This window comes from Trichosurus vulpecula, chromosome 4 (genome assembly GCF_011100635.1).
Source record: "Trichosurus vulpecula isolate mTriVul1 chromosome 4, mTriVul1.pri, whole genome shotgun sequence".
Taxonomy (NCBI): Eukaryota; Metazoa; Chordata; class Mammalia; order Diprotodontia; family Phalangeridae; genus Trichosurus; species Trichosurus vulpecula.
In genome coordinates, this window is record NC_050576.1 from 96,274,017 (window position 1) to 96,301,538 (window position 27,522).

At 38.3% G+C, this 27,522-nt stretch overlaps 1 protein-coding gene and 1 pseudogene across 1 annotated transcript in view; both read left to right on the plus strand.

Annotated features, from left to right (window-relative positions):
* The first annotated feature begins 404 nt into the window (after positions 1–404).
* Positions 405–27,522, plus strand: part of LOC118846198 (complement factor H-related protein 4-like) — a 113,398-nt gene continuing 86,280 nt past the window's right edge. The window contains exons 1-4 of the mRNA XM_036754492.1: positions 405–553; positions 10,433–10,651; positions 20,173–20,349; positions 26,374–26,553. Coding sequence (XP_036610387.1) covers positions 493–553; positions 10,433–10,651; positions 20,173–20,349; positions 26,374–26,553 — 637 coding nt within the window. The 5' untranslated portion in view covers positions 405–492. The remainder of the gene's footprint in view (positions 554–10,432; positions 10,652–20,172; positions 20,350–26,373; positions 26,554–27,522) is intronic.
* LOC118846201 lies at positions 20,418–20,955 on the plus strand (annotated as a pseudogene).

A 27,522-nucleotide genomic window follows, 5' to 3' on the forward strand; every position in this document is an offset into this window, starting at 1 on the left:
TGTGACCCTAGTGAGTGAATTAACTTCAATCAACCTTAATTTCCTCATCTACAAAATGGGGGAATATTATAACAGCTACTTCATAGGGGTTCTGAGATGATCAATAGAGACACCATAAATCAAGCTCTTTGCAAAACTGAAAATGATATGCAAATTTTAGGTGGTGAGAATTCTCACAGTTGTATGGCAGTGGACATAAGCTATATAGACAAATATTTTCTGAATTATTCCAGCCTTCTGTTTACTAAATGATTTCTCCAAATCAAATATCTTGGAATAAATCCAGTAAATTACAGGAAAAGACTTGGTAAGTCATTGTTTGCTGATTTTGTACAAGTGTTTGTGAACTTTGATGTTTACAAAGGAGGGATGATGAACTTTCCTGATGATATAAGACAGAAACACAGCACTAGACTGGAAGAAATCTAATGAAAACAGGATCCAAATCAAAATACTCACAAATATCTTGGTCATTTCCTCCTGGGAAGCACCATGATATTATACCACCTAATGATAATTTTTATCCTATGGCCTTCCTACACTGTAGGACAAGGTAAGTTGAAAATGGAACAGAAGGTTCATTTCTTAGAATTAGTAGATACCTGGGGCTTGTGGGGAAATTAGTAAACTATTCTGTTCATGGGTTCATTTTCTTGTTTTTCATCTTACAGTATTTTTTCTCTATCTTCTTGGATGAATAAAAGAGTGAAAGATATTTGGGCACAGAGTACCAAAAGTCAATTTAAATCATTTAAAGATAATGTTTCTTGATCTCTTAGAAAAAATGTATATCTTGCATCTTTAGTACAAAATGTAAAGAACCACCTGACATCAACTTTTAGAAGGAGTGAATGATGGAAAAACAGAATAGCATAAAGGTGACAAAGTATGGTATCAGGGCTCTGCTGCTACTACCCTAGTAGGATCTGAATGGATAGACTGTCATGAGAAGAACTGGACACTTTGCCAAAATGCTCTTGTAGTGAGATTTGTTTTTCACTGATTTGACTCTTTGAGGTTTGCTAACTCATGGAAGGATCACATTTGAGCCCATATTTTGACAAAACATATATGAACATGAAAGAAAAAAAAAACTTCAGTGAAACATTTAGTAGAGTGAACAAATTTCATTTTACATAAACTTAAATGTGATTGTGTACCCATTTGGTACCTTGCAATAATAATACTTCCATTAATAACAAAATGCCATGGCTTCATAAGTGGAATTCTACCATATTTTTATTGAAAACAGCATTTTGGGCTAAATAACACTGGGAAAAATTAGTAATACCATTGCAACTTGTGTATCATGCAATTCAGTGGCATCTGTTTTATACATGAGGAAATTCTTAAACAGCAATTTTACGTGGTCCTGTAAGTCTATTTTTATATTATTAATCATGCAGTTTATATAGACTTCTTCATTCATTTTGTACTCAGTTCCATTTAGTGTAAGATATATTTTACTTTAATATATTATTATCTTCAAATATTATTTAGTACAATACATATTTTCTTTTTCGTTAAATCAATGGTTAATGTTGAATATTTAAACATGTCCTTGCTGTGAATGGCTAGTTGTATAAATATTATGCACAATGTGGATACAAAACATATTTAACACAGGCTCATTAGTTAGAGTGGTAAGGAAAAGAAATACATTTCTCTTCGAGCTTGAACTTAACTCTCATGATGATCTGTCTCTGAGACCTTAGACCTGTTAGTGTAAGGATAGCTTTGTGGATCAAGCCAAACCTTTGAAAAGTGTTTTTACATGCCTAGTCAACAGGAGACATTTATTGTGAATTTACTAATGTGCCTGATAAATTTCTAAATGCAAAAAATTCAAATATGAGTGTAAAGAAAGACAGAGCCTGAACTCAAGGAGTTTACAATCTAATGCAGAAAGATTACATAAGAGGAAGCTGAAGGGTTGTGGGGTATGGTAAAGATATCCAGCCAGGGGGCAGAGGAGAAAAGGCTCAGAGTACAGCTGATTGAGAGAGAAATGAAGATGTGAATGGCCTGGGAGCTCTCCTTAAATGGAGATTCCAGGAGGAGTCATCTAATCAAAAGGAGAGACCACAAGGGCAAAATCTACTTTCAATGTGTGAATCCCAGGATTATAATGCGTTCCTAAGAAAAAGACATTTCTGTGGCATAGTAGAGAAACTCCAGTGTAGATTCAGGAGAGAAATGCCTAAATGAAAGTTGTGAGGCAAGGCCCCTGTTCTGTGCTATGTAGGTATTGACAATATCATATTTGAAGATCAGACTATTTCTGTAGGGCACTACTGCAGTGATGTTGTGGAAACTTCAGAGATAGACCACCATATGGTTCCATTTAAACTCTCTCTAAGTCCTAGGAGTCAGTCTCTTGAGTAGAAATGTTTTCCCTACTTGGCACTCTAGCTGTTGAGACTCCACCCAATGTCTTTCCTTTCTACAAACCAATCACTCAAAGTAACACATTCATAATGCATGTGCTACTTGTAGAACCAGTTATTCATAATAATGGCCCTTTGGGATATTAAATATAGACAGTTACATAACAGTGGGGCAAAGATAAAATATTATAGATAACAATGCATTAAATATTATTAAAATATTGATAACAGATGTAGTATAATATTCATCTAACCCAAAATCACACTCTCCCACTAATACACTCAACAGCTATTGTGAAGAGGGGGACACACACTTGCAGAAACATGGCAGTAAAACACATGAAAGAGGAAAGCACATGACCTTAGTGTAGTTCACAACTGTAGACTCAGCTTCCACATTTTTCAGTACATTTCAGAACATCTGTAACAATGAAAGCTGAAGGGTTGTGGTGTATGGTAAAGGCTCCTCTGCCCATTGATTGACTGTTAATCCTTACCACTGTTCAAGCTGGGGAAATTCCCTTCTTTTCTCTAATTAAACCTACTTTAAAAAAAATTATCATTTTATTTAATATTTTAGTTTTCAACATTGATTTCTAAAACATTTGAGTTACAAATTTTCTCCCCATTCTACCCTCCCCCCCACTCCAAGATGGTGTGTACTCTGATTGCCCCATTCCGCAGTCAGCCCTCTCTTCTGTCACACCACTCCTCCACATCCCATTTCCCCTTATTTTCTTGTAGGGCAGGATAGATTTCTGTGCCCCATTCTTATATATCTTGTTTCCCAGTTGCATGCAAATCAATATTTTTTGAGCACCTGCTTTTAAAATTTGAATTCCAAATTCTCTCCCCTGTTCCCTTCCCATGCACCATCTCTAAGAAGGCAAGCAATTCAACATAGGTCACACATGTATCATTATGTAAAGCACTTCCACAATACTCATGTTGTGAAAGGCTAACTATATTTTCCTCCTTCCTATCCTGTCTCCCTATATTCAATTTTCTCCCTTAACCCTGTCCCTTTTCAAAAGTGTTTGCTTTTGATTATTTCCTCCCCCTAACTGCCCTTCCTTCTATCATCCCTCTTTTTTTATCTCCTTCCCCTTACTTTCCTGTGACATAAGATACCCAATTAAGTCTGTATGTTATTCCCTCCTTCCTGAGTCCCTGGCTCACATGAGACCAAGATTCACTCATTCTCCCTCATCTGCCCCCTCTTCCCTTTCAACAGATCTGCTTTTTCTTGCCACTTTTATGTGAGATAATTTACCCCATTCTATCTCTCCCTTTCTCCTTATCTCAATGTATTCCTCTCTAAACCCTTATTTTTATTTTTTTTTTAGATTTTGTCCCTTCATATTCTACTCACCCTGTGCCCTCTGTCTATGTGTGTGTGTGTGTGTGTGTGTGTGTGTGTGTGTGTGTGTGTTCCCTTCAACTCCCCTAATACTGAGAAATGTCTCATGAATTATACACATCATCTTTCAATGTAGGAATGCAAACAAACAGTTCAACTTAGTAAAGTTCCTTATGATTTCTCTTTGTTTACCTTTTCATGTTTCTCTCAATTCTTGTATTTGAAAGTCAAATTCTATTCAGCTCTAGTCTTTTCATTGAGAAAGTTTGAAAGAAACTCTATTTATTGAAAATCCTTTTTTTGCCTTGGAGCATTATACTCAGTTTTGCTGGGTAGATGATTCTTGGTTTTAATCCTAGATCCTTTGACCTCTGGAATATCATATTCCAAGCCATTCAATCCCTTAATGTAGAAGCTGCTAGATCTTGAGTTATCCTGATGGTGTTTCTACAATACTCAAATTGTTTCTTTCTGGCAGCTTGCACTATTTTCTCCTTGACCTTGGAACTTTGGAATTTGGTGACAATATCCCTAGAAGTTTTCTTTTTGGGATCTTTTTCAAGCAGCGATCATGGATTCTTTAAATTTCTGTTTTACCCTATGGCTCTAGAATATCAGGGCAGTTCTCCTTGATAAATTCTTGAAAGATATCTAGGCTCTTTTTGTGATCACAGCTTTCAGGTAACCCAATAATTTTTAAATTATCTCTCCTGGACCTATTCTCCAGGTCACTTATTTTTCCAATGAGATATTTCATATTGTCTTCAATTTTTTATTCCTTGGTTCTGTTTTATAATATCTTGATTTCTCATAAAGTCACTAGCTTCCACTTGCTCCAACCTAATTTTTAAGGTGGTATTTTCTTCAGTGGTCTTTTGGACCTCCTTCTCCATTTAGCTAATTCTGCCTTTTAAGACATTCTTCTCCTCATCAGCTTTTTGGAACTCTTTTGCCATTTGGGTTAGTCTATTTTTTAAGGTGTTATGTTCTTCAGTATTTTTTGGGTCTCCTTTAGGAAGTCATTGACTTGTTTCTCATGATTTTCTTGCATCACTCTCATTTCTCTTCCCAATTTTTCCTCTACTTCTCTTACTTGATGTTCAAAATCCTTTTTGAGCTCTTCCATGCCCAGAGACCAACTCATATTTTTCTTGGAGGCTTTTGATGTAGGCTCTTTGACTTTGTTGACTTCTTCTGGCTGTATGTTTTGATCTTCTTTGTCACCAAAAGAGTATTCTAGAGTTTGAGTCTGAGTCTGAGTTTGAGTCTGAGTTTGTTTTCACTGCCTATTAATGTTACCAGCCAACTCCTCAATCCTTGAGCTTTTCGTCAGGGTATGACTGCTTGTAGAGTAGAGAATATTTTGTCCCAAGCTTTAGGGGCCAAGCACTGCCATTTTCAGAGCTACTTCTACTCTACCATCACTCCAGGCTCTGTAACAGCAGCACTCCTCCTTCTCCAAGAACTGCCAACCAAGACTGCAATCCAGATCCAAGCAGGGCACAGCAAGTAAACCTGCCTCTGCACCTACAAAGTGCTCTTGCACTCCCACTCTGATCTGCCACTACATTCTTCCCACCTTGTGAGCCACAGACTTGGGAAGCAGCTGATGCTGGAGCTCTGGAAACAACCTCAGGAGCTTCCTGCTGCTGCAGCCATCACCACTGCACTACCCCTGCCACCCTCAGGGATGGGGTCAGACTGCTCTCAACTGGATCCCAAAGTTTACCACTAACCTGCTCCATGGCCTTTGGCGTTTGTGGGTTGAGATGTCTGGTAACTGCCACAGTTCAGTGATTCATGGCCCTAAGGCCTGTTCCAGCCAGCTAACTCTTGGTCTGGTCTGTCTTGGTGTGGCCCATGCTGGGCTGTACTCCACTCCCAGCACCATGTGATAGACCCTTCCCAGAAACCATCCAGGCTCTCTTGGGCTGGAGACCTGTTTCCCTCTGCTATTTCATGTATTCCACAGCTCTATTATTTGTTCAGAGCCATTTTTACAGGTGTTTGGAGGGATTTGGGGGAGAGTTTAAGCAAGTCCCTGCTTTCCAGCACTGCCTTTGCTCCACTCCCACTTAAACCTACTTTTTATAAGTGCTTTCAATTAATCATGTCCATTAAATGGCAGTCTAGAAGTGTTAGCTTTTTATGTGAACAGCCATTCTCTTCAAACCAAAAAATTGCTAAGAGGATAAAACTAGCTGTATCTGGGTTACGCAGATTATCTCACTCATAAACCCAGATATTGCAATGTCAAATCAGAGTGGGACAACATAGTTTAGGTTCACTTTTGTCTTTTATTAATTTTTTTTAGTCAGCTAAAACCTGATTTCTTTCCTTGCCTATTATATATCATCAAACAAAATAAATTTCTCCATTGGCCATACCTAAAAATATGTATCTCACTCTGCCTTCTGAGTCTTTCACCACCCTATTAGCAAGTGGTTAGAATCATCGTCTTTATCAAAGTTCCTAAATTTTTCAGTTTCATTATATAAACTTTTCCCTTGGTTCAATTCACTTCACTTTGCTTTGGTTTAAAAACATTCCCCCAGATTTCTCTTATTTCATCATTCTAACAGTGTTCCATCACATTTGTATACCAGAATTTGTTCAACCATTCCCCATTTGATAGACACCTGTTCACTTTCCAATTCATCACCAAAATAAAAAGAGAAATAAATATTTTTATATATCCTTAGTAAGAATGTTTTTGCTTAGGACTAAGTCCTCCCTGGTGGCACCTAGGTGGTGGGGTGGATAGAGTTTTAGTGCTGGAGTTGGGAAGATTTGAGTTAAAGTCTGGACTCACTTACTGTGACCCTGGACAAAGTCACCTAACCCTTCTTTGCCTCAGTTCCTGATCTGTAAAAATGGGGTCAAAATGGAGAATGAAATGGCAAAACACTCCAGTTTCTTTGTCAAGAACACCCCATCGACAAGCCTATGGGCTCACAAAGATTCAGACATGACTGAATAGCTGAACAACAAATAAACCCTCCCTAAACAACCCTTTATTGTAGTATCTCTTTCTTATCTTTTCTTTCCATCTTGTTTCCATATTGAGAGAATTACTTTATGCAACTATTTGTATGTGTGTGTATTCTTGGTCCTTTGGACACTTCAGGTGACAGTGAGGTTCAAGTGCCAGCTATTCCCATACCCTATATCCTTCTTTGTGTAGGAATATATTTGTGCGCCTTGATTATGTGAGACTATTTTGAAAAGTCTTCTTCTCCCTCCTGCCCCAAACTATATATTCTTCTTTCTCTCTCTTTTTGCATTTTTAAAGTATCATCAAAACTAATAGAAAAAAACCAAAGTACAAAAATGTAAGTGCAACAAAAATAACATTTAAAATGATTGAGTAATCAATCTTATCAAATGAAAAAAGTAAGAAAGAAGACAAAACTATTTTATATACATAAAGACAACTTACAGAATGAAAATATGTGTTTAAAGTTTTCTGTTTAATGACACTTTGTTTATAAATCAATCATATGTTCATGAAATTCCTCACAAATAAGCAGTTCTCCCAACTATATCAACTTTTCCCTGCAATATTTTCATCATGTTATTTTGAAATCTTTTTTTCTAATACAGTGGAAAAATAAATTCCAGTCACGTTTGGGTTAAATTATTACAAATTCCATACTAATAAGATATTGCTTACTTTTACTTTATCATTGCTGTGTAGAATGATAATCACCATCTTTTATCTAGAGACTAGTCTTTCGTATATGGATAAATCCTGATTCTATCACTTATTAATTGTGATGTTAGACAAATCACTTAGCATTTAAGACCTTGATTTTCTTTTTTTAAAACATAAGGATTCTGTTAAATAATACTAAGATTCATTAAAGCTTTCACATTCTGTGCTTTTGTGGAAATTTCTTTAGACAATTTGTTCCAATGAATTTGGGAGATATGTGGGGCAGGGGGAACAAGCAAAACTCCTTTTGCATAACTACTGTAATGTTGGCCACCTTTAAGAGTTGAGGAAACAGAACATATTTTTCATGTTTTTGTCTTGTTTTCTTTTTTCATGTAAAATGAACATATTTTACTCTTCCTGCTACTACAATCATGCTTCTCCTATGTTGCGAAGTCTAGTTAATTATACTTACAAAATATTTTACATTCTTATTGCCATCAACATAATTCAGGTCACTGTTACCTCTCACCTAGAATATGTTAGTACTCTCCTAGCAAATCTTTCCCTCTCTAACTCATCTGTCTAAACGTGAACTTTTCCTTTCTATTCTATTCCTCTATGGTAAGCTATCCAAAAGACATCTCAAACTCAAAGCAAACAGGGTAAAAAGAGATCTACTTAATTTCACTCCATATCTCTTGCTACATTCTAAAATGTGAAACTGAAGCACAGTTGCTGATGTGTATTGTTAAGATCTAGTTTACTCATTAGAAATTACACCATGAAATTGCAGGGCCCTTCACCCCGCCTTTTATCCTCCCCCGAAACGACTTAAATTGAGTATGAGGGTATTTACAATATAGAACTTCCAAAAATATTTTGAGGAGGGGCAATACCATTGAATTCCTAACAAGTTCTACAGATAATGTTATTAAGATGTTTAAGGTTTGGTATGTTTAAAAGAAACAAGTACTGTTACTTTATAATCATATGTCTTATGTTTTATTCAGAAATGATTTATGAATACAAAAATACTACAGTGAAACCTGAGTAATTCTCTTTAAAAACATCACCATATTCTTTCTAAATTGATTCTTAAAGTTTTTGTTGTATTGGCTTTTATTCAATTATAATTTCATTCTTGTAGGAAATGATGATATACTTCCCTGCCCTACCAAAAAATCTCTGAATATTGTACTGTGAATATAAACATTCATTATATGCTCAGAGGAGTAAATACAAGATGAGGTGGGAGAAAGCACTAACAACTTGGGGGCTTAACATAGAAAGTAGCAACTGACCTGGGCATTGAAGGAAGCGGAGCATTTTAAGGGACAAAGGTGAGAAAAAAGTATAGTTCAGGCACAGATAACCTGTTTAAAATCCTGGAGATAAGACACAGCATGCCACATTTGGAGCATCTACTTGTCTAGTTCGCCTAGAATGTAGATTGTATGACAGAGACTAATATGAAATATTTTGAAAGGTAGATGGGAATCAGATGATGGGAGCTTTTATATTACAGATTAAGAATTTATTTATTTTTACACTAGAAACAGGCAACTACTGCATTTTTGAGTAGATAAATGCCATTCTCAGACCTGCGTATTAGGAATAGTAACGTGACTGTTGTGTGGAGGGTGGTTTGGAGACTAAGATTAGAACTAACTGGAACAACTAAGGGGCTATTGTAGTAGTATAGGCAAGGACTTATGAGACCATGAACTAGGGTCATGACTATGTGAGTCTCAGGATGAAGGAGTAAAATAAGAGAAATGTCATGGGAATAGCATCAACAAGACATGGAAATTATTTGGATATGTGAGGTAGCAGAAAGGCAAAGATGAAGGATGACTCAAAGATTGTGAACCTGTGTCATTAGAAGGATGGCATCCTCTACTAAAAAAGAAAAGTGTGTGGGAAGGATGTTTTAAGGAATAGAGGACAATCAATTGTAGATGTATTGAGTCTAAGATACTGATGTGAAATTTGTATCAAAATGTGCAACAGGCAGTTGATAAGATGGTACTAGGGTTCAGGAGAGAGATGAAAGTTGGATATGTAGATTTGAGAATAATTTTCATAGAGCTAATTGAACTGATAGGAGCTGAAGAGATCAGCAACATTAAGAAAGAGTAGAGAAGATGTCACTGGATGGAGCTTTGGAGGATATTAATATTTAATAAGAATATAGATGGAATGTAGAGGAAGACTAAGAAGGAATGATCAGATAGATATGAGAACAAAGAGCAAGATAGCATCGTCATGTAGACCAAGCAATGAGAGTATAGTGCAAGAATAGGCATTCTACAATATCAAAACATCTCCATATCATAGTTGAGGAACCACTCAGGGATCCAGGCTAACCTCCATATATCTTGATGTCTTTAGACATTATAATTTCCTAGCCAACTTTGGATAAGCACTATTCCTTAAAGAAAGCTGTTAAATTCTTATTTGTTCATTCATTCATAAAGGAAAGGGCTTGCAAGAGTGGTTATGATATTTTGATATTTTATGCAGAACTAACTGTGTTTCTGGGGTGGTGAAAGCGGGGATGAACAAGTGAGAAATTAAAATCTCTTTCTTGGGGTTCTATAAAGTGTGTTTAGTCTTGGGGTGGACTGCTGAGAAATTTGCAGGATCTCTTTAGGGAAACATTTTAAAATAGGCAAGTTACTAACCATTTCATACAATTTAGATGCTATCATCCTCAGAGCATCTAGTGGAATATAAGTACTCAAAGGCAAAGAAGGTTACATTTGTCTTTGCATCCTAATTGCATAGTATAGTGTCTTGTATGTAGTAGGCATTTCAAAATATGTGTTGAATTGAATTGAGATAACTTTCACAAATTCCTTCTAACTTTATGATTGTAAACCAGTGCACATTATGAGATCACAAATTAATGGAATGAAGTTATAGTACGTTGTAAAGTGTGTATTCATAATAAGAAATTAAAATTAATTAAATGGTTAAAATTATTAAGAAGGAAAATAATTTCTTTTTACTTCACTCTCTCCCAAGTGAGATCTTGTGAATATCCAGAAATTGAAAATGGAATCATTTATAAGCCATATTGGCAAAGCGAGGAATCTGATCGCAGTTCATTTCCCGAATCCATTGGAAAAGTAATGCACTACCATTGTAATGAAAATTATGTACCTGCTCAAGGATCTCCCTCAGACTATTGGACAAAATTTTCATGTACTGCAGAAGGATGGTCTCCAGTGCCAGAATGCATTCGTGAGTATGCTTCTTTCAACTATTTGTAATGGGCCCAAGTGATAGGAAGTTCCAGATTATATTTGGAAAGGGTATAGCATTTCGTTTCAGTGAGATCTTTATGATTTCACCATTGAACATTACATAAAGTTAGAATTCCTTCCTGATACATGTTGGACATGACTTATCAGAAGACAGTTTGTTTTGCAAAAGGCAATGAACTTTATAAATTCTTAAGTCTCTTCATACTAGGGTCCACCCTTCATGAATCACTACCATAGGATGCCATTTGCTGTGGTCATTATCATCGAACTGTGGTATCACTTTCTGCTTCCCTAATTATACTATTTCTTCTTGGATAGTACCTCCTGTTCTATGATAATGCTGAGCCCTTTTCAGGGCTGCTTTCCACCTTTGATGTCCACCTGTTACACCCAACTCTCAACTGTGACTCCAAGCAGCTGTGGCATGCACAGAGGCCACACCCCGGTAAACCATTTTGGCAGATGGACTGAACCAGGTTGAAGGCAACCAAGGGGTCTCAAACCCATTGGTGAGTTAGGGAGGTGTCTACCCCAAGCATACAAAGATTTCCCCTGGTGGAATGGGTGGATGAGAACAATTTATTCAAATGGCCATGACGGCAGCTGAGGCAGGTGTGGGGAGTGCTTGGAGCTTGGTTAGACATCAAAGACACCAAGGTCATCCACTGCATCTTGAGCCATCACCAGTTGTCTTCATTCTGTCCTGACACTGGACTGTGATGACTCTGGAGGAGAAAGTGAGGGCAAGGACATCTTGCAACTCTGCCTCACTTAAATCCAATTTATGCATGAATCAAAAGACATCACCCACACCATTTTACCATTATACTTATCTCAAAGTCCTGTGGCAACAGGCAGGTGACAAAACATCAGGTGCAGATACACTAGGAGTTGTAGTCACAATCTTGCATACAGGCAGCCAGGTCATAAGGTAGTTTCTCACTGGAAGCAGCAGTGGGATTTGGCAGCCCCTTGGGTGTCTGAACAGCCTCTTAAGGATTGCACTGCTCACCTCCTGGTGTGAGGAAGGGGCTAGAAAAGGTGCCCTCAAAATTGTCTGCTTATCAAACCCTTACCATATTACTGTGGCATGCAGGGAATCCCACTCTGCAGTCAAAACACGGAGAAACATACAAAAACATCTTCAAAGATGATTCCACTCACCATTGGCACATGGAATGTGTGCACACTTATAGACACACAAATCCAGTAGACCTGAAAGACAAACAACTCTTGTTGCAAGAAAACATCAGTAGTGTTGCAATCAAATAGTAGTCCTGAGTGAAACTAGGCTGGCAAATGAAGGGCAGCTTACTGAGGTTGGAGTCAGATATATGTTCTTCTAGAGTGGCCACAGTGAAGGGGAAATGCCTGAAGCTGGGGTAAGTTTGCAATCAAAACTCATCTAGTCAACAAGCTTGTATGCCTGCCAAAAGGGAGTGAACACATGACAATGGGATTGTCACTTGAAGGAAAATATCATGCCACCATCATCAGTGCCTATGCTTCCACCCATGTTGAACCCTGATGAGGTCAAGAAAAATGTATGAAGACCTGGAGGACACTTATCATCAATGTTGCAAAAGAAGACAAGCTTATAATTCTGAGTGAACTTTAGTGCTAGAGTAGGCTCAGACTACAGACTTGGTCAGGAGTCCTAGTGAGGAATGAAATTGGAACAGCAAGATCAATGATCAGTTACTACTGAAGACTGGGGCATCTCATAACCTTCTCAACACCAACACTGTCTTCCATTTCCCTAAACATAATAAAACTTCATGGATGCACCCCCACAGCAAACCTTGACATTTAATAGACTGTGTGATTGTAAGGAGAAGAGACAGGGTGTGAGAGTGACAAAGGCAATGTGTGGTACAGAGTGCTGGGACTGATCAGAAACTTACCCTTTCCAAGCTAAATATTTGAATTTCAGCAAAAATGACAGCCCAAGGCAAAATGACTACCAGAAGAATTAATGTCAACAAATTAGAGGCCTTCTCTGAGTGGAACAGTTCATTTCTAACTTGGAGGGAAAAATTGAAACAACACACAGTTGGCAACAGTGGAGCAGAAAGGATCGTGGCAGTTTTCAGAGATGTGGTGTATAGCACTGCCTTTGCTCATCTGAGTCAGATGGAAATGATGGAGAAATTCAGAAGCTGCTAAATGAAAAACAGGAAATCCACAGGGTTTACCAGCAGAATAGCTCATCATCTCCAAGAAGACAGCATTTAATTCCATCAAAAATTAAGTACGAGCAAAGCTTAGAGATATGCAATATTCTTGGCTCAGTAAGAAGGCAGATGAAATTCAGTTTTATGCTGACAGTAATAATCCAAAGCACTTTTATGATGTCCTGAAGGCTATTCATGGTCCAAAGATGTATTTGCATCTCAACTACACAGTGCTGATAGAGCCACATTGATTAGTGATAAGGACATGATCCTAGAGAGATGCGCTGAACACTTCCATTGGGGTTCTTAACAGACCATCATTAATCAATGCTGAAGCTATTGACCATATATTCATGTTGAAGTCAATCCCTCCCTAGCTGAAGTTCTAACTGAAAAAGACATTATGAATGCTATCAGGCTCCTTTCATGTGGAAAAGCACTTGGTGCTGTTTCTATTCCACCTGAGATTTACAAGGTAGGTGATCCACTGCTCACAAAAAAGCTGACTGAAATTTTCCAGGTTATATTGCAATAGGAGGTTATCCCCCAGTACTTACAAAATGCCTCCGCTGTCCATCTCTATAAGGGTAAAAGCAACAGATTGACCTGTAACAATCACGGTGGGGTATCTCTGTTCATCATTGCTGGCAAGATTCTTGCCAGAGTCCTCCTTAATAGGTTGATCTTTCACCTGGAAGATGGTCATCTACCTGAGAGCCAATGTGGCTCCAGAAAGGACTGAGGAATAGTCGATACGGTGTTTGCTCCACGACAACTCCGGGCAAAATGCCAGGACTAGAACAAAGGTCTGTATAGGTTTGTAGATCTGACCAAGGTTTTTGATAGTGTTAGTTATGAGGGCTTAGGGAAAATCATATCAAAATTTGGTTGCCTGGGGAAGTTCATCAGTATTTTAAATCAATTTCATGACAGCATGCTTGCCCCTGTTCTAGATAATGGAGGATGCTCTTGTGACTTCCCAGTCACCAATGGAGTGAAACAAGGCTGTGTGCTTACTCCATGCTTTTTAGTATGATGTTTTCAGCAATGTTGTCAAATGCTTTCAATGAGGATGAACACGGCATCAAGGTCGGCTGCTGCACTGATGGTAAACTTTTCTACTTGATAAGGCTACCAAACAAGGTCAAAGTGGAAGGAGTGTTGGTGCACAATTTTCTGTTTGCAGATGATTGTGCACTTACTGTAGCCTCTAAAGTTGAGATGCAATGAAGTAAGGATCAATTCTCTGCTGCTTGTGTTAACTTTGGCCTAACAATTAAGAAAATACAGGTGCTGCATTAGCCACCACCACACCATCCATACGTAGAACCATCAGTTAAAGCAAATGGAGAAGTTTTGAATGCTGTGGATAAGTTCACTTGCCTTGGTAGTGTACTTTCCAGGGATGTACATATTGATAATGAGGTTGACACATGCACTGACAGAGCTAGCTCAGTGTTTGGGAAGGAAAGTATGGGAAAGAAGAGGTATTAGACTGATCACCAAACTGAAGGTCTACAGAGCTGTGGTGCTGACCTAATTGTTGTATGTCTGTGAAACCTGGACAGTCTACCAGTGCCATGCCAGGAAGATGAGTCACTTTCATTTGAATTGTCTTAGGAAGATTCTGAAGATCACCTGGCAGGATATGGTACCAGACACTAAGGTCCTTCCTCAAACTAAACTGCCAAGCATTCAAACTCTGCTTCAGAGAGCCCAACTCCAATGGGCTGATCATGTTGTTTGAATGCAAAACATATGCTTGCCAAAAAGACTATTCTAAGGAGAACTCACACGGGACAAGTGTTCACATGGTGGTCAGAAGAACTGATACAAAGACACTCTAAAGGTCTCTCTCAAGAACTTTGGAATTGATTGTGTGACTTATGAGACATTGGCACAGCACCTTTCAGCATGCCATTCCAACATCAGAGAAGGTGCTGTGCTCTATGCACAAAGAAGAATTGTAGCAGCTCATAGGAAACACGGGATTTGCAAGTTTGAATTGTCCACCCCAAGTGTCCACATAGACTATTTGTGGCTGACCTGTGGTAGAGCATTACAAGCTGTTATTGGTCTGATCAGCCACAGGCAGACACATTGAAACTTGACTCTAGCATAGTGATGTCATTTTGATATTCTCCAAGAGAAGCATGAAAAGATAAAAAGAAAGAGAAATCATAAGGGACTTACTAAAGTTGAACCGTTTTGTTTACATTCCTACATGGAAAGATGACATGTGTAATTCATGAGACATTTCTCAGTATTAGGGTACTTGAAGGGAATATATATATAAATATAATATATATATATAGATATATATATATATATATAGATATATATATATTATAGAGAGAGAGAGAGAGAGAGAGAGAGAGAGAGAGAGAGAGAGAGAGAGTGAGAGAGAGAGAGGACAGGGTGAGTTGAATATGAAGGGATGCTATCTAAAAAAATCAAATCAAATTAAAGGATAAGAGAGGAATATATTGAGAGGGGGAGAAAGGGAGAGATAGAATGGGGTAAATCATGTCACTTAAAAGTGGCAAGGAAAAGCAGTTCCTTGGAAGGCAAGAGGGGGCTGGTGAGAGGGAATGGGTGAATCTTGCTCTTATCTGATTTGACCTGAGAAGGGAATAACATACACACTCAATTGGGTAACTTACTGCTCAGGAAAGAAGGAGAAAGGAGATAAAAAGGAGGGATGATAGAAGGGAGGGCAGATAGGGGGAGGAGGTAATCAAAAACCAACACCTTCAAAAAGGGACAGGGTCAAGGGAGGAAATTGAATAAAGGGTTATAGGATAGGATGCAATGAAATATAGTTAGCCTTTCACAACATGAGTATTGTGGAAGGGCTTTCCATAATGATACACATGTGGCCTGTGTTGAATTGCTTCCCTTCTTAGTGAGTATGGTTTGGGAGAGAAGAGGAGAGAGAATTTGGAACTTAAATTTTTAAAGCAGATGTTCAAAAAAAAGTTTTTGCATGCAACTAGGAAATAAGATATACAGGCAATGGGGCATAGAAATCTATCTTGCCCTGAACAAAATAAGGAAAAAGGGGATTGGAGGGGAGTGGGGTGAGAGAAGGTAGAGCTGACTGGGGAATGGGCCAATCAGAATATATGCCATCTTTGTCTGGGGGTGAGGGTAAAAATGGGGAGAAAATTTGTAATTCAAACTCTTGTGTAAATCAATGCTGAAAACTAAAAATATTAAATAAGTAAAAATTGTTTGAGGTTTGAGAAGTCTGGAAATCACCACAGCTGTAAGTGATTCCATCCACTGAGGACTGCTACAGCCCAATATGTTCCAGCATAGCCCACACTAGACTGTGCTCCTCTCCCAGTCCAGTACAAGAGACCTTTCCTGTAAAACTTCCAGGTTGTCTTGGACTAGAAATTTGTTTCACTCTGTCAGGGTTCTGCAGCTCTAGAATTTGTTTAGAGTAATTTTTTCACAGATGTTTGAAGGGGTTTGGGAGAGAGCTCAAGGAAGTCCCTGGTTTTACTCTGCCATCTTGGCTCCACCACTTCCTTGATGGTTTCTTGAAAGATGCTATACAGGTGCTTTATTTGATGATGGCTTTCAGGTAGTACAAAAATTCTTTAATTGTCTCTCCTGGATCTATTTTCTGGCTCAGTTGTTTTGCCAATGAAGTATTTTACATTTTCCTCCATTTTTTCATTCTTTTGATTTTGTTTGACTGATTCTTGATGTCTTATAGACTCACAGAGTTAATGACTCTATGACTCATAGAGTCATCAGCTTCCACTTGCCCAATTCTAATTTTTAAGGAAATATTTTATTCACTTAGCTTTTCTATCTCCTTTACCATTTGGCCACTTCTACTTTTTAAGGAGCTGTTTTCTTCAGTGGATTTTTTTTTTCCATTTCACCAATTGTATTTTTTAAGGAATTGCTTTGTTCAGTCAATTTTTGGCCTTCCTTTTCCAAGCTGCCTGCCTCTCACGTATACCTCTTATTTCTTTTCCTGATTTTTCTTCCAATTCTCTTATCTCACTTTTAAAATCTTTCTTGAGCTCTTCCAAAAAGGATTTTTGGGCTTGAGACCAATTCATATTCTCCTTTGAAGTTCTGTGTGTAGGCATATTGACAATGTGGTCCTCTTCTGAGTTTGTGTTTTGATCTTTAACTTTCTATGATCAATGTTCATTTTTGCTTGTTGCTCATATTTTTGACCTATTTCATGTTATTTAAATTTTAACTCTCCTGTTGGAGCATAGGAGGCACTGTCTCAAGCTATTTGTTCTGTGGTTCAGGGGCCTGGTCACTGGCTTTGTCTTCTGGGGCCTCAGGTGCTATTGGCTGGAGACTGGAGAGCATCTGGCAGCTTACCCATGGTGAGCTGGAGTCCTAGTGTTAGTGTCTGGTGTGTACTGAGACTAGGTGGGCTTTGCTGCATTTCCCTGGGGCCATAGTGAAACATGCGGAGGTCTGGCCCCTGGAGGATGCTTGTCTGCCCTGGGCTGCACTGAAGCACATGGAGGTCCAGCTGCTGAAGGAGACCTGCCTGATTGATGCTGCAAAGATGTCCAACAGCTGGAAGATGCTTGTCTATGCTGGGCTGTGCTAAAGCATGTGGAGGTTTGGCAGCTGGAGGATGCCTGCCCACTAGGGACTACACTGAAGCACATGGTAGTACTCCAGCTGGAGTCTGCTGCTGTCCCTGGCTGTGCTAATGCACATGAGGGATCTTGGTGTTGGCATTTGCCTACTGTACCACACTGGGGCTCAGAATCTCCCGCCAGTTTTGTGAAGTGGGGCTTGCTGCTGGCTTATTGGGACTCTTCTTGTCCTGGCCTGTGCTCTCCTTTTACACAAGTAAGATGGACCTTTCTTTCCAGACCTTTCTTGCGGATCCTGAAAGTCTCCTGGGGAAAAAAGACTGCTCCACTTCATCTTTCCGCTGGCTCCATCCCTCCAGGATTTATTTTGAGGACCTATTTTATGATTATTTGGAGGTGAATAGGGGAGAGTTACAGTGATTTACTGCTTACTCTACCATATTTCCTCCTGGAAGTCTCTCTTATCTTTCCTCTTATCTTTTATGCTGAATTTTCTTTTGAGTTCTGTTCTTTTTGTCACAAATAATTAAAAGTCTTTCAGTTTATTAAGTGTTCATTTTTTTCATTCAGGAGTATAATCAACTTTGCTGGGTTATTCTTTTTCCTTGAAAAATAATGTTCTAAGACCACCAGTCTTTTAGTGTAGAAGCTGCTAAGTCCTATGAAAACTTAATTGTTTCTCTGAATTATTTAAATTTTTAAATTTGTGACTATTTGATCTTCTTCTTTGAGGTAGGAGTAGCTTTTGTAACCTGACTATCTTCCTGTCGATATGAATTCTGATCTTCTTTTACAACATAGTAACTATATACAGTCACATTCTTTTCCCTTTGCTTACCCAGACCTCAAGTCCTCCTTGCTGTTGTTCTCTGAATTCTTTCCTGGGGCCCAAACTCAGGCACTCCTCTCCTACCCTAAGTCACAGTTAGGGCACCTCACCATGTAGTCCCTAAAATGTTCTTGCTCCTTGCTGCACCACTGTAACAACAATGTTGCTAGCAGCTGTGGTGGAGGTGTAAGACCGACAACAAGACCAACAACACCAACATACAAGAGGGATGCTAGCACAGGGTCTTTGATATGCTTTTCTAAGGAAAGCAACTTTAAGGGGTTTACAATCTCACTTTAATTAAACATATATATATCATTCACTTAGTTCAGGGGGAAAAGTCAGCACCCTGAACTTCAGAGAAAATGCAAACATAAATTACTAGCAGAGAAAATAACACAAATCAATAGACAGGGCTTCTAACTCTCTGACCGTTACATACATACATAGTTACCAGAGAGAGAAGCACCAACATTTGGGTTTTCAAAGCCGGGGGGCTCCTTAACAGCTACCCAGAGTCTTGTCTGGCTACATCACACGAACACTCTTCCAGTGAGTGAACCGCCAAAGCAACATGCTAATCTCAGAGTATATATACACTTCTTCAGGGTCAGTCCACAGAGGGCATCACAACCAAGTGACTCAAACTCATGTGACTTAGGCTTTCTTGTGACTTAAGCTGGTCATCAAAGACTTTCGATTAATCAAAGACTCTTGATTCAAACAAAGGCAAGTCTCAATGAAAGGCACTTGATTACTTTAGTGCTGAGAAGAACTAGAACTCCAAAAGAATAAAAAGCAAAACAAAAAGTCCCACTTTGCTTGTCATCACAACTACACTTACCAGGCAAGTGCTCTTTCTTGCTCATCCACAGCCACTGGTCAGTACTGTTAGACCTGGCATATGGAAATGGGAGAGGGGAGGTTGTCCTTCAACCTTCCCCCACTCAGCCTCTGCTATTCCTTAGATAAAATTTTGTGATGTAAAAATTCATGAGGAGAAAGTTCCTGAGGTGAAATTTCTTGAGGCTTAGTCTACTTCTGGGATGAAGCTGCCCCCAGGTCTGCTGTTTGTTGATTCAGCAAAATCTGCTTGGAGGTGTTGACACTTAGGTCCATCCTGAGCCCCTGGATGTGATATCTTTCCTGAAGTCCTCTCAAGTGCTCTTAGGAGAACCATTAATTTACCCCTTTACTTCTGCTGTTCTCCATTCATATCATGGGGATGTTTTGTCTGTTTATGGAGAAAATCTGGAGAGCATGGAAACTTCTGACCTACTCTGCCATCTTCCCAGAATGCCCCTTTTGGCTTTTAAAGATTTTCACAACCTGGTACCAACCTCTCTTTCCAACCCTACTTCACATTCTGTGCTCTGACCTCTCCAAATTGGCCCTTGTTCTTCCTCACTCATTTTATTTCACCTCCCATCTCATGCATTTGTACTGACCATACTCATGCATTGAAAGTATTTTTTCATGACCTCCACTACATAAAATCCCTCTCTTCAAAACTCACTTTATATCCTGCCTTCTACATGAAATCTTTTTTCTACTCGAAAAGTACTTGTACCTTCCTTTTTACTCTACCTTGTATTTAACTATTTTATGTTCACTTTATTCATTTTCTTTGCATTTATTATATACATTTTATATATATTGTTGTCTTCTACATTTGAATGGAATGACTATTACAACACCTACACATAATAGGAATTTAATAAATGTTTGGTGACAAATTGATAATTCTTCTCTGACCTTACCTTAAGTAAATTTAAATAAATTTTTTCTCCATCATACTTTGTCCTCTTTTTCTTACACATATGGATACCAGCCTTTCTTCTTTTAATTTGCTATTTCTATCATTTCATGTTCTAATTGTTTCATTTTTTACTTTTCTCATGTATAGGAGAGTGCTACCTTTATTCAGTAGAAAATGGTCATTTTTGGCCAATAAAAGGCCATTATAAGGAAGGTGATGAAATAACAATTGAATGTAATCATGGCTACAGACTTCCAAATGATCAAGACAAAATTTCCTGCACCAAACAAGGCTGGTCTGCTGATACAGACTGTATAAGGATCAGTAAGTAACCCTGCTACATGGGCAGTCTTCAATGTATATTGTGTTTGTTTTTAAAAAGCAAATCAAAGATGGCAGCGTCCACCTTTGTGCCATGGGCCTCCATAGGAATCATTTCACCCCTTAATATTTTGGTTTCATCCACCTTCCAAAACTTCCAACACTGTGTGTCTGAATTCCATTCTGTCTGAACAACATTCAGCCATATTCAGGCTCCACTTGTTTCTCCTGCTGTTAAACTAGTTCCATGTGTTAGAAATCTGACATGTGATCATCCTTCAGCAATCCTTAATAGTGCTTCCAACTGTCCCGTGATCACCTGTCAGAAGGTTAACATATTGTAGCTTAATCAAAGGAAAATATAAGCTGTGAAAGCCATCTTCTTTAGGTCACTCCAACTACACTGTGGTCTTGGAGTAATAAGGCTGTTTATAAGAAGAGGCTGTGGGAAGAGAAGCCTGGGTGAAAAGACACCTGAAAGAACAGGTATTCTGCAACAAAACCTGAAGTCAACTCCTCAGTAAAATGACAAAATGTTTCTGTAAGAGACAGAACTGGTGAATTGGTGACCCCTTCCAGAAATACCACAGCAAGAACCTCAAAGTATAGGTGTGATGCAGGACATTTGGCACAGAACTGGTGGGACTGTCTCATCATTTGTAAATCTTTACATTTCCATACAAAGATGAATAAGGCAAATGGTGAAAATAGCAACAATACAAAATGCCAAAATATGTTATACTCATTAGCAAATGACTGGTTATTTACCATATTGGGCTTTGTGGGGGAAAATTTTTTAAAAGACTGTGCTCTATGTTAAATACATATTTTAGATTCACTTTTTTTGTTCTTCTTCACAGCAGTTTATTATATTTACTCTTTCCATCAGCAATTGTTTATCAAGGTTCTCTAAGTGCCAGGCACAGAAGATTCAAAGAGGATGAAAAGGCTCTTCCTTCACAGGTCACAGATTCTCGTGAAGGGAATCAACACACACCCAGAAAAATTAAATACAAAATATATATGGATGGGCTTTCTATAGAAGGTAGCCCTTTGAGCTGAGCTCTGAAGGAAGATAGGAATTTTATAAGAGATCGAAGGAGGGAGGGTGTTCTATACATAGAGCACAGCCTAGGCAGAGACACAGAGAGAGGAGATGGGATATTGGGCACAGGTTACAGTGTAAGAAGGCCAGTTTGGTTGTTATGTGAGTGCATGCAGAAAGATATGCAGTAAACCTGGACAGACAGGGTTTAGAAAACAATGTGTTCTCCTTTATTTTTTTAAGACAAGAAGCTAAGTTTTCTTTGTAAAGTGGGGGTGGGGGGAAGGGAGACACTTGGATTATACAGGCTGAATTTTAATATCTTTTTCATTAAAGAAAAATAGGGCATCTGATGAGCTGGGGAAATATTTTGGTGCTCCATCCATGGCACAAAAATTTTGAATGAACAGTATTGACTTTGCTACTCACCCAAGCCTATAGAAGAATCTTTTAGTTCTTATTTGCTTTGTCCTTTTGTTCTCTTTGTAAGGGAAGATGGATTTCTGTCTTCTAACCCTGACTTTATGTGGTAGTCATGAGGAGCATTCATGGAGAAGGGGCACTTGTTCTCTTGTCCCATTTTTTTTCCACACAGAGCAACAGTTGCTAGAGGAAATAATTTTTTTTGTAGTGGCAGAAGTGAGGCACTTCAATCTTAATGTTTTCCATATATAAAATATGCCATAAATCAGGGAACTATGAGGATATCTGAGTTTTTCTTCAACTATCAAAATTAAAATATACTGAAAACAAGTGATTCTAAAATGGCAAATTCTTCCAATTAGCTTAACATCTCTCTCCATTATTCAGTTTCCTGTGTAAGAAATAGTTTGACATAAAAATACTATTTGCCATTGAATTGATGGTCTTAAAAAGGAGCTCTGAGAAATAATTTTGAGCATTTTGTTGTTAGGCTGGCTCTCTCTCTAGATTAAATTTGGGACAATTGGCAAGAGTCATAAAGTTGAGCCTAATGGAGGTCAAGAGATCTGTTTTCAAAAATGTCTACAACCTTAATTTGTTCTTTCCCACAAGCGGCGTACATATATTGCCTGTTGGAACAAAATAATTTCTCCAGTATGGTTATTATTTCTCAGTAGAAAAAAGGTTTCTCTATACTACTTCTCCTCCCTTGGGCTAAAGATTTCTTAGGTATGATAGTGTCTTGTGAAACAGCCTAGGGAAAGCAGGTGGAGAGGCATGTCTCCCAAAGTGAATGAAACAGTTAAATCAGAAAGGCAGATAATGGGGACGAGGGTTAAAAGATGACTTGAATAATAATAATAACAGTCATTTTGTCCATACAAACACTACCATTTATTCATGTCAATCCTCAGTACAAAGAGGCATCAACAGATATGTTGAAATCTTCAATTCAGAAGAAGAAGCAGATTTGGAAAGAAGCAAAGATAAATGTGAAGAAAATTGAAGAAAGGGAAAGAAAGGGGGCAGGAACTGAAAGTTTAAGAGGAAAAGAAAGAGAAAATGAAAAAGATCAGGGAAAGCAGGGAAAAAAGTAGGCACATAGAGAAATGGAGGGGGGAAAGGAGAAAGGCATAGAGAGATAGTAAAGTAAGGAAGAAATAGAGAAAGAGGAGGAAGGAAGAGGAGGAAGAACAGAGAGGGAGAGAGGAGATAGAGGAAGTATTGATATACTCTAAATTATTATACTCCTGTCATAATAATCATTTATGAAATTTTTGTGCACCAGACTATGCAAGGTGATGGGGATACAAAACTTAAGTGAAAAAATGTCCCCTACTTTTATGTAATTCACATGTTGAGGAAATAGGACATGTAACTAGCTATGTCTATCCATGACAATTTGAAGAAAGAGGTCAGAGTGAACAACTAAAAGGATCAGAAAAGGCTTCCCTTAGCAGAAGGTAATTGAGGCGAGCTTTGAAAGGCATGTGATTTTGGTATTGGTACAAAACCAAGAAACTTAGAATTTCCATGCTCCCATTTGGGGAAGGGGTTAAAATGAGCATTGCTGAGAAATAAAGGGTCCAGCTCTCAGGGTCTTTCCCAAAATAGGTGTAATATCTCTTCAAGATAATGCAGAAAGGTTACTTCCAAATTATACTCTATGATTTTAAGTCATTTGATTGGTGATTTGGTTTTAGTGATTTAGCATTGCAGAGATAGGGCTTAAGAGGTGAAATTTAAAAAAAAAATAGGTGTGTATCTACTATTGAAATCCCTTCAAATAATCCACTGAAAGACTTAGAAGATGTAAGGTCCTTAAAAGATGGTTCTCCTTAAATATATTCCCCATTTCTTTACCACTTCCACATATATTATCTGTACTGCCGTGCTAGCTACTCCAAATCTGAGCCTTGAGAAATGTATTTCCCAGGGCTAAATTAGGTATAGGGAACAGGTCATTTCCCCATGGTAATCCATATTTCCCTAGGCTTGGATTCCACTTCAGATGACAATTATAAAGTCATTTGCAATGAAAAAGGATTTTAATTACATAGGTACACAAGAGAGGGAGACAAATGAGAGAATAGGTAATATGGAAGAAATGTGTTTTTTTAGTGGACTATAACATCGATGGGTCCATACTGTGACATGACAACCAAATGATCTAATTCAGTCTTAGGTTTTATTAACAGAAACATAGCAGACCTGGAGGAATGGGAGAGGAGTGATGAGAAGGTTGATTGCTCTGCTTTACTCAGTCCTGATGAATCCTTATCTGATATATTAAGTTCACTTCTAGGTGCCATATTTTAGGAAGGACATTGAAACTCAGAGGAGAATGAAAGGTGTGATGAGAGGATTGGAAGCTATCTCAGAGGAAGATCAGTCAGCAATCATGATGGGTGCCTCTACTGTGTCTCTTATCAGTCTCTTAACTCTGCAATCTGGTTTTTACTTATAGAAGTTATTCTCTCCAAATTTACCAATGACTTCTCATTGGACTAATATAATGACCTTTTTCAAATCCTAATTATTTTGACCTATCTGGAAACATCTGACGTTGTTGATCACTTTCTCTTCCTGGATAGTCTTTCCTATAAGTTTTGATAACATTCCTCTCTCCTTGTTCTCCTCCTTCCTCTCTGAACACTCCTTATTCATATCACAGCCACTAATTATGAGAGTTCAGCAAGGTTCTGCCTTCTCCTTTTATTTTTTCCTTTATAATATACCATTTGGTGTTCTCATTGACTTTCGTGAGTTCAGTTATCATCTCTATGCAGATGATATATATGTATATATGCATACACACATACATGTATGTATACACACATGCAGGTATACATATATACGTGTGTGTATACATATGTGTGTGAAGGTGTAAATATATACATATACATACATACACACACACATACACATATACATGCAGGCCTAGTATCTTTCCTACACTCAAATCTCAAATAACCAACTATCTTTTGGATATCTTAAACTAGATATTTCATAGCAATCCCAAACTAATTATGTCCAACAGAGAAATAATTAAATTCCTGCTCCAAAAACACTCCTTTCTTCCAAACGTCCCTAGTATAGTCAAGGGCATTATCATTCCCACAGTTGTCCAGGCTCACAACCTAGGTGTTATCAGCAGCTCACTCTCATCAAGCCCATATATTCAATCCCTTACTAGATATTGTCATTTCAACTTTCACAGCATTTCTCATATACATTCCCTTTTCCCCTCTTCATAGCCTATACCCCAGTTAAGGACCTATTACCATTTGCCTGGACTATTGCTTTAGCTGTCTGGTTGTTCATCATGCCTTAAATCTTTCACTACTCCAATCCATCCTCTAATTAGCAGATAAACTGATTTTCAAAAACAAATCACACCCCTTTTCAAGAAACTCTATTGGCTCTCTACTATGGTGAAGATTAAAGATGAAGTCCCATGGTATTTAAAGTTCTTCATAACCTGGCATTTTCCTACTTTTCTAGTCTTCTTCCATTTTATCCCCTTCTACACAGTGTAGCAATCCAGTTACGCTGATCTTGCTATCTATGCCTTTGTGCTTGCTGTTCCCCCTGTGATTGGGATGCTATTGATGGGTTAGGGGCACTTTTCTTTTGGTGTTTCTTTGTAACCCCATGGTCAAGCACAGTGCTTGGCACATAGAAAGTGTTCGTTTGCTAAATTACTGAGTGTGAGGCAGGGATGTCTTGTGGAAGAGGGATTAGAATTGCTTTGATTGGCCTCAGAGGACAAGGCTAAAATCAAGGTGTAAAGTTAGAGGAAGAAAAAGGCTCAGTGTAAGGAAAACTAACTCAAAAAGTGGGCTGACCTCCCAAGTAGTGAGTTCCCAGTCAGTGGAAATCTTCAATCAGAAGCTTGATATCCAGGTGTGGAGAATGTTTTAGAGAGGATGACTACTCCAATATGATCCAGAGTAGATCCCTCCTATAGTCTTTTACAACTCTGAAATGTTATCATGCTGTGATTTCCAGCCCACAATCCAGTAGTCAGTTGCCTCAGTGTATCTGAATCATAGCTGTAGAGAGATATCCAATTCTGGACTAAATTAACTCTGTCTAGAGATTCTCACATTGACAGATTGGTTTGGGGAACTCCTAGGAATTTCAAGATTGTCTAAGGAAATATCAGAGGCACCTAGGTTATACAGGATCCCCATGAAACACCAATGAAAACATTCCCTGCATCTAAATTCCAAGGGAAGGTCAGAACCACCACTCAAAGGATCTCCCCTGCCCACTGACCTTAATAATCTAGCAGTCAGTATTGGTATGCTTTCTGAGGGGTAAAGACTGCAAGGAGTGATCTATGGCTCCTTGACCTCTAATGAGAAAGTTCTCCAACAATCTAAAGCATGACAAACTCCTAACTGTGCTACCTTATCAAGGTCATCAATGACTAAATCAGATTTTTTTTTATAAAATTCCCTCACTTTTTTGATGCCATTGTTTTATTATTTGCTTTCCCACAAAGACAGTAATGAGTCCAGGTTAATAATTTGCTTGTGATCCTTCCCTTTCAGAAATGTGCACAGTCAAAATTTACTTTGAGAACGGATTTTTTTCTGAATCAAAATCACATTACCTTGTCAACGCAGAAGCAAGATACCAATGTAAAGAAGGATATGCAACAACAGATGGAAAAAAAGAGGGATTTATCACATGTGGGCAACAAGGATGGTTGAATCAACCACAGTGTATTAGTGAGTAATTTAATATTTTATTCACTCTCTTCCTGAATGTAGCTAGGGATTCATCTTGATACCTCACATCTTGGAAATGAATAATTTCATTTGATCCCATAAAATTCAGATATTATCCAGATAATCTTATTTTACATGCTTGCAAATTTGAAAGGCAGTCTAGAATAGTGGGGAAAAATAAGAACAACACTGAAATTCTCTCCTCCTGGATGTCTGGTTCTAATCCTTTTTCACTGCTAACTAGTCATGCAACTATAGGCAAGTTATTCAGCCTCTCTAGGCCTGTTTTTGGGTCTGTAAAATTAGGAGTGTAGATGAGAAGATTTCTTTCGGCTCTATTTTATATGCATTTATAAGTGTAGTTCTTTTAGGGTAGACAAAATTCCCTCTGTCCTATTCAAATTCTCTCTAGCTATACGTTCCTGCCTTTCACTAGGTGTAATGAGCGTAGCCAAAATCAATGATACACTGCAGGAGATTCCTGGTAGGGCATAGATGTCATTGGATTTTACTGCTAGGCCTCTTTGGCTGCTTCCCTACCCCTGGTTCTCCAAAACGGTAAAACTGATCACCTACTCTCTAATAAAAAGATAGATAAAGATTGGAGATCAAAAGAGGGGGGATGTAGTTTTGTAACTTCCAAGTCCTTAAGGGAACCAGCCAAATCCATGCCTTTGATTCCACTTGGAGATCCTGGCACTTTTTATCATTGCCATAGCATCAGAGAGGCTTACATATGGAGGTTTGTTGAAGAACAAGCACAATCACATCCCTGTACCTGGATGTTCTTTTATCCAGGAATGTGCTAGTGATTTTTAGGCACAGGGAGAGTTTAGCATAACAATGCTTCACCTCAGTGTCTTTTGCCCATGCCTTTGCTTTGCCCTTGCCCCTTGCCTGAATTGCACTCCTCATTACTGCCTCTTAGAATGACTATTTTCCTTTCTAATTTATCTCTTGTACCACATA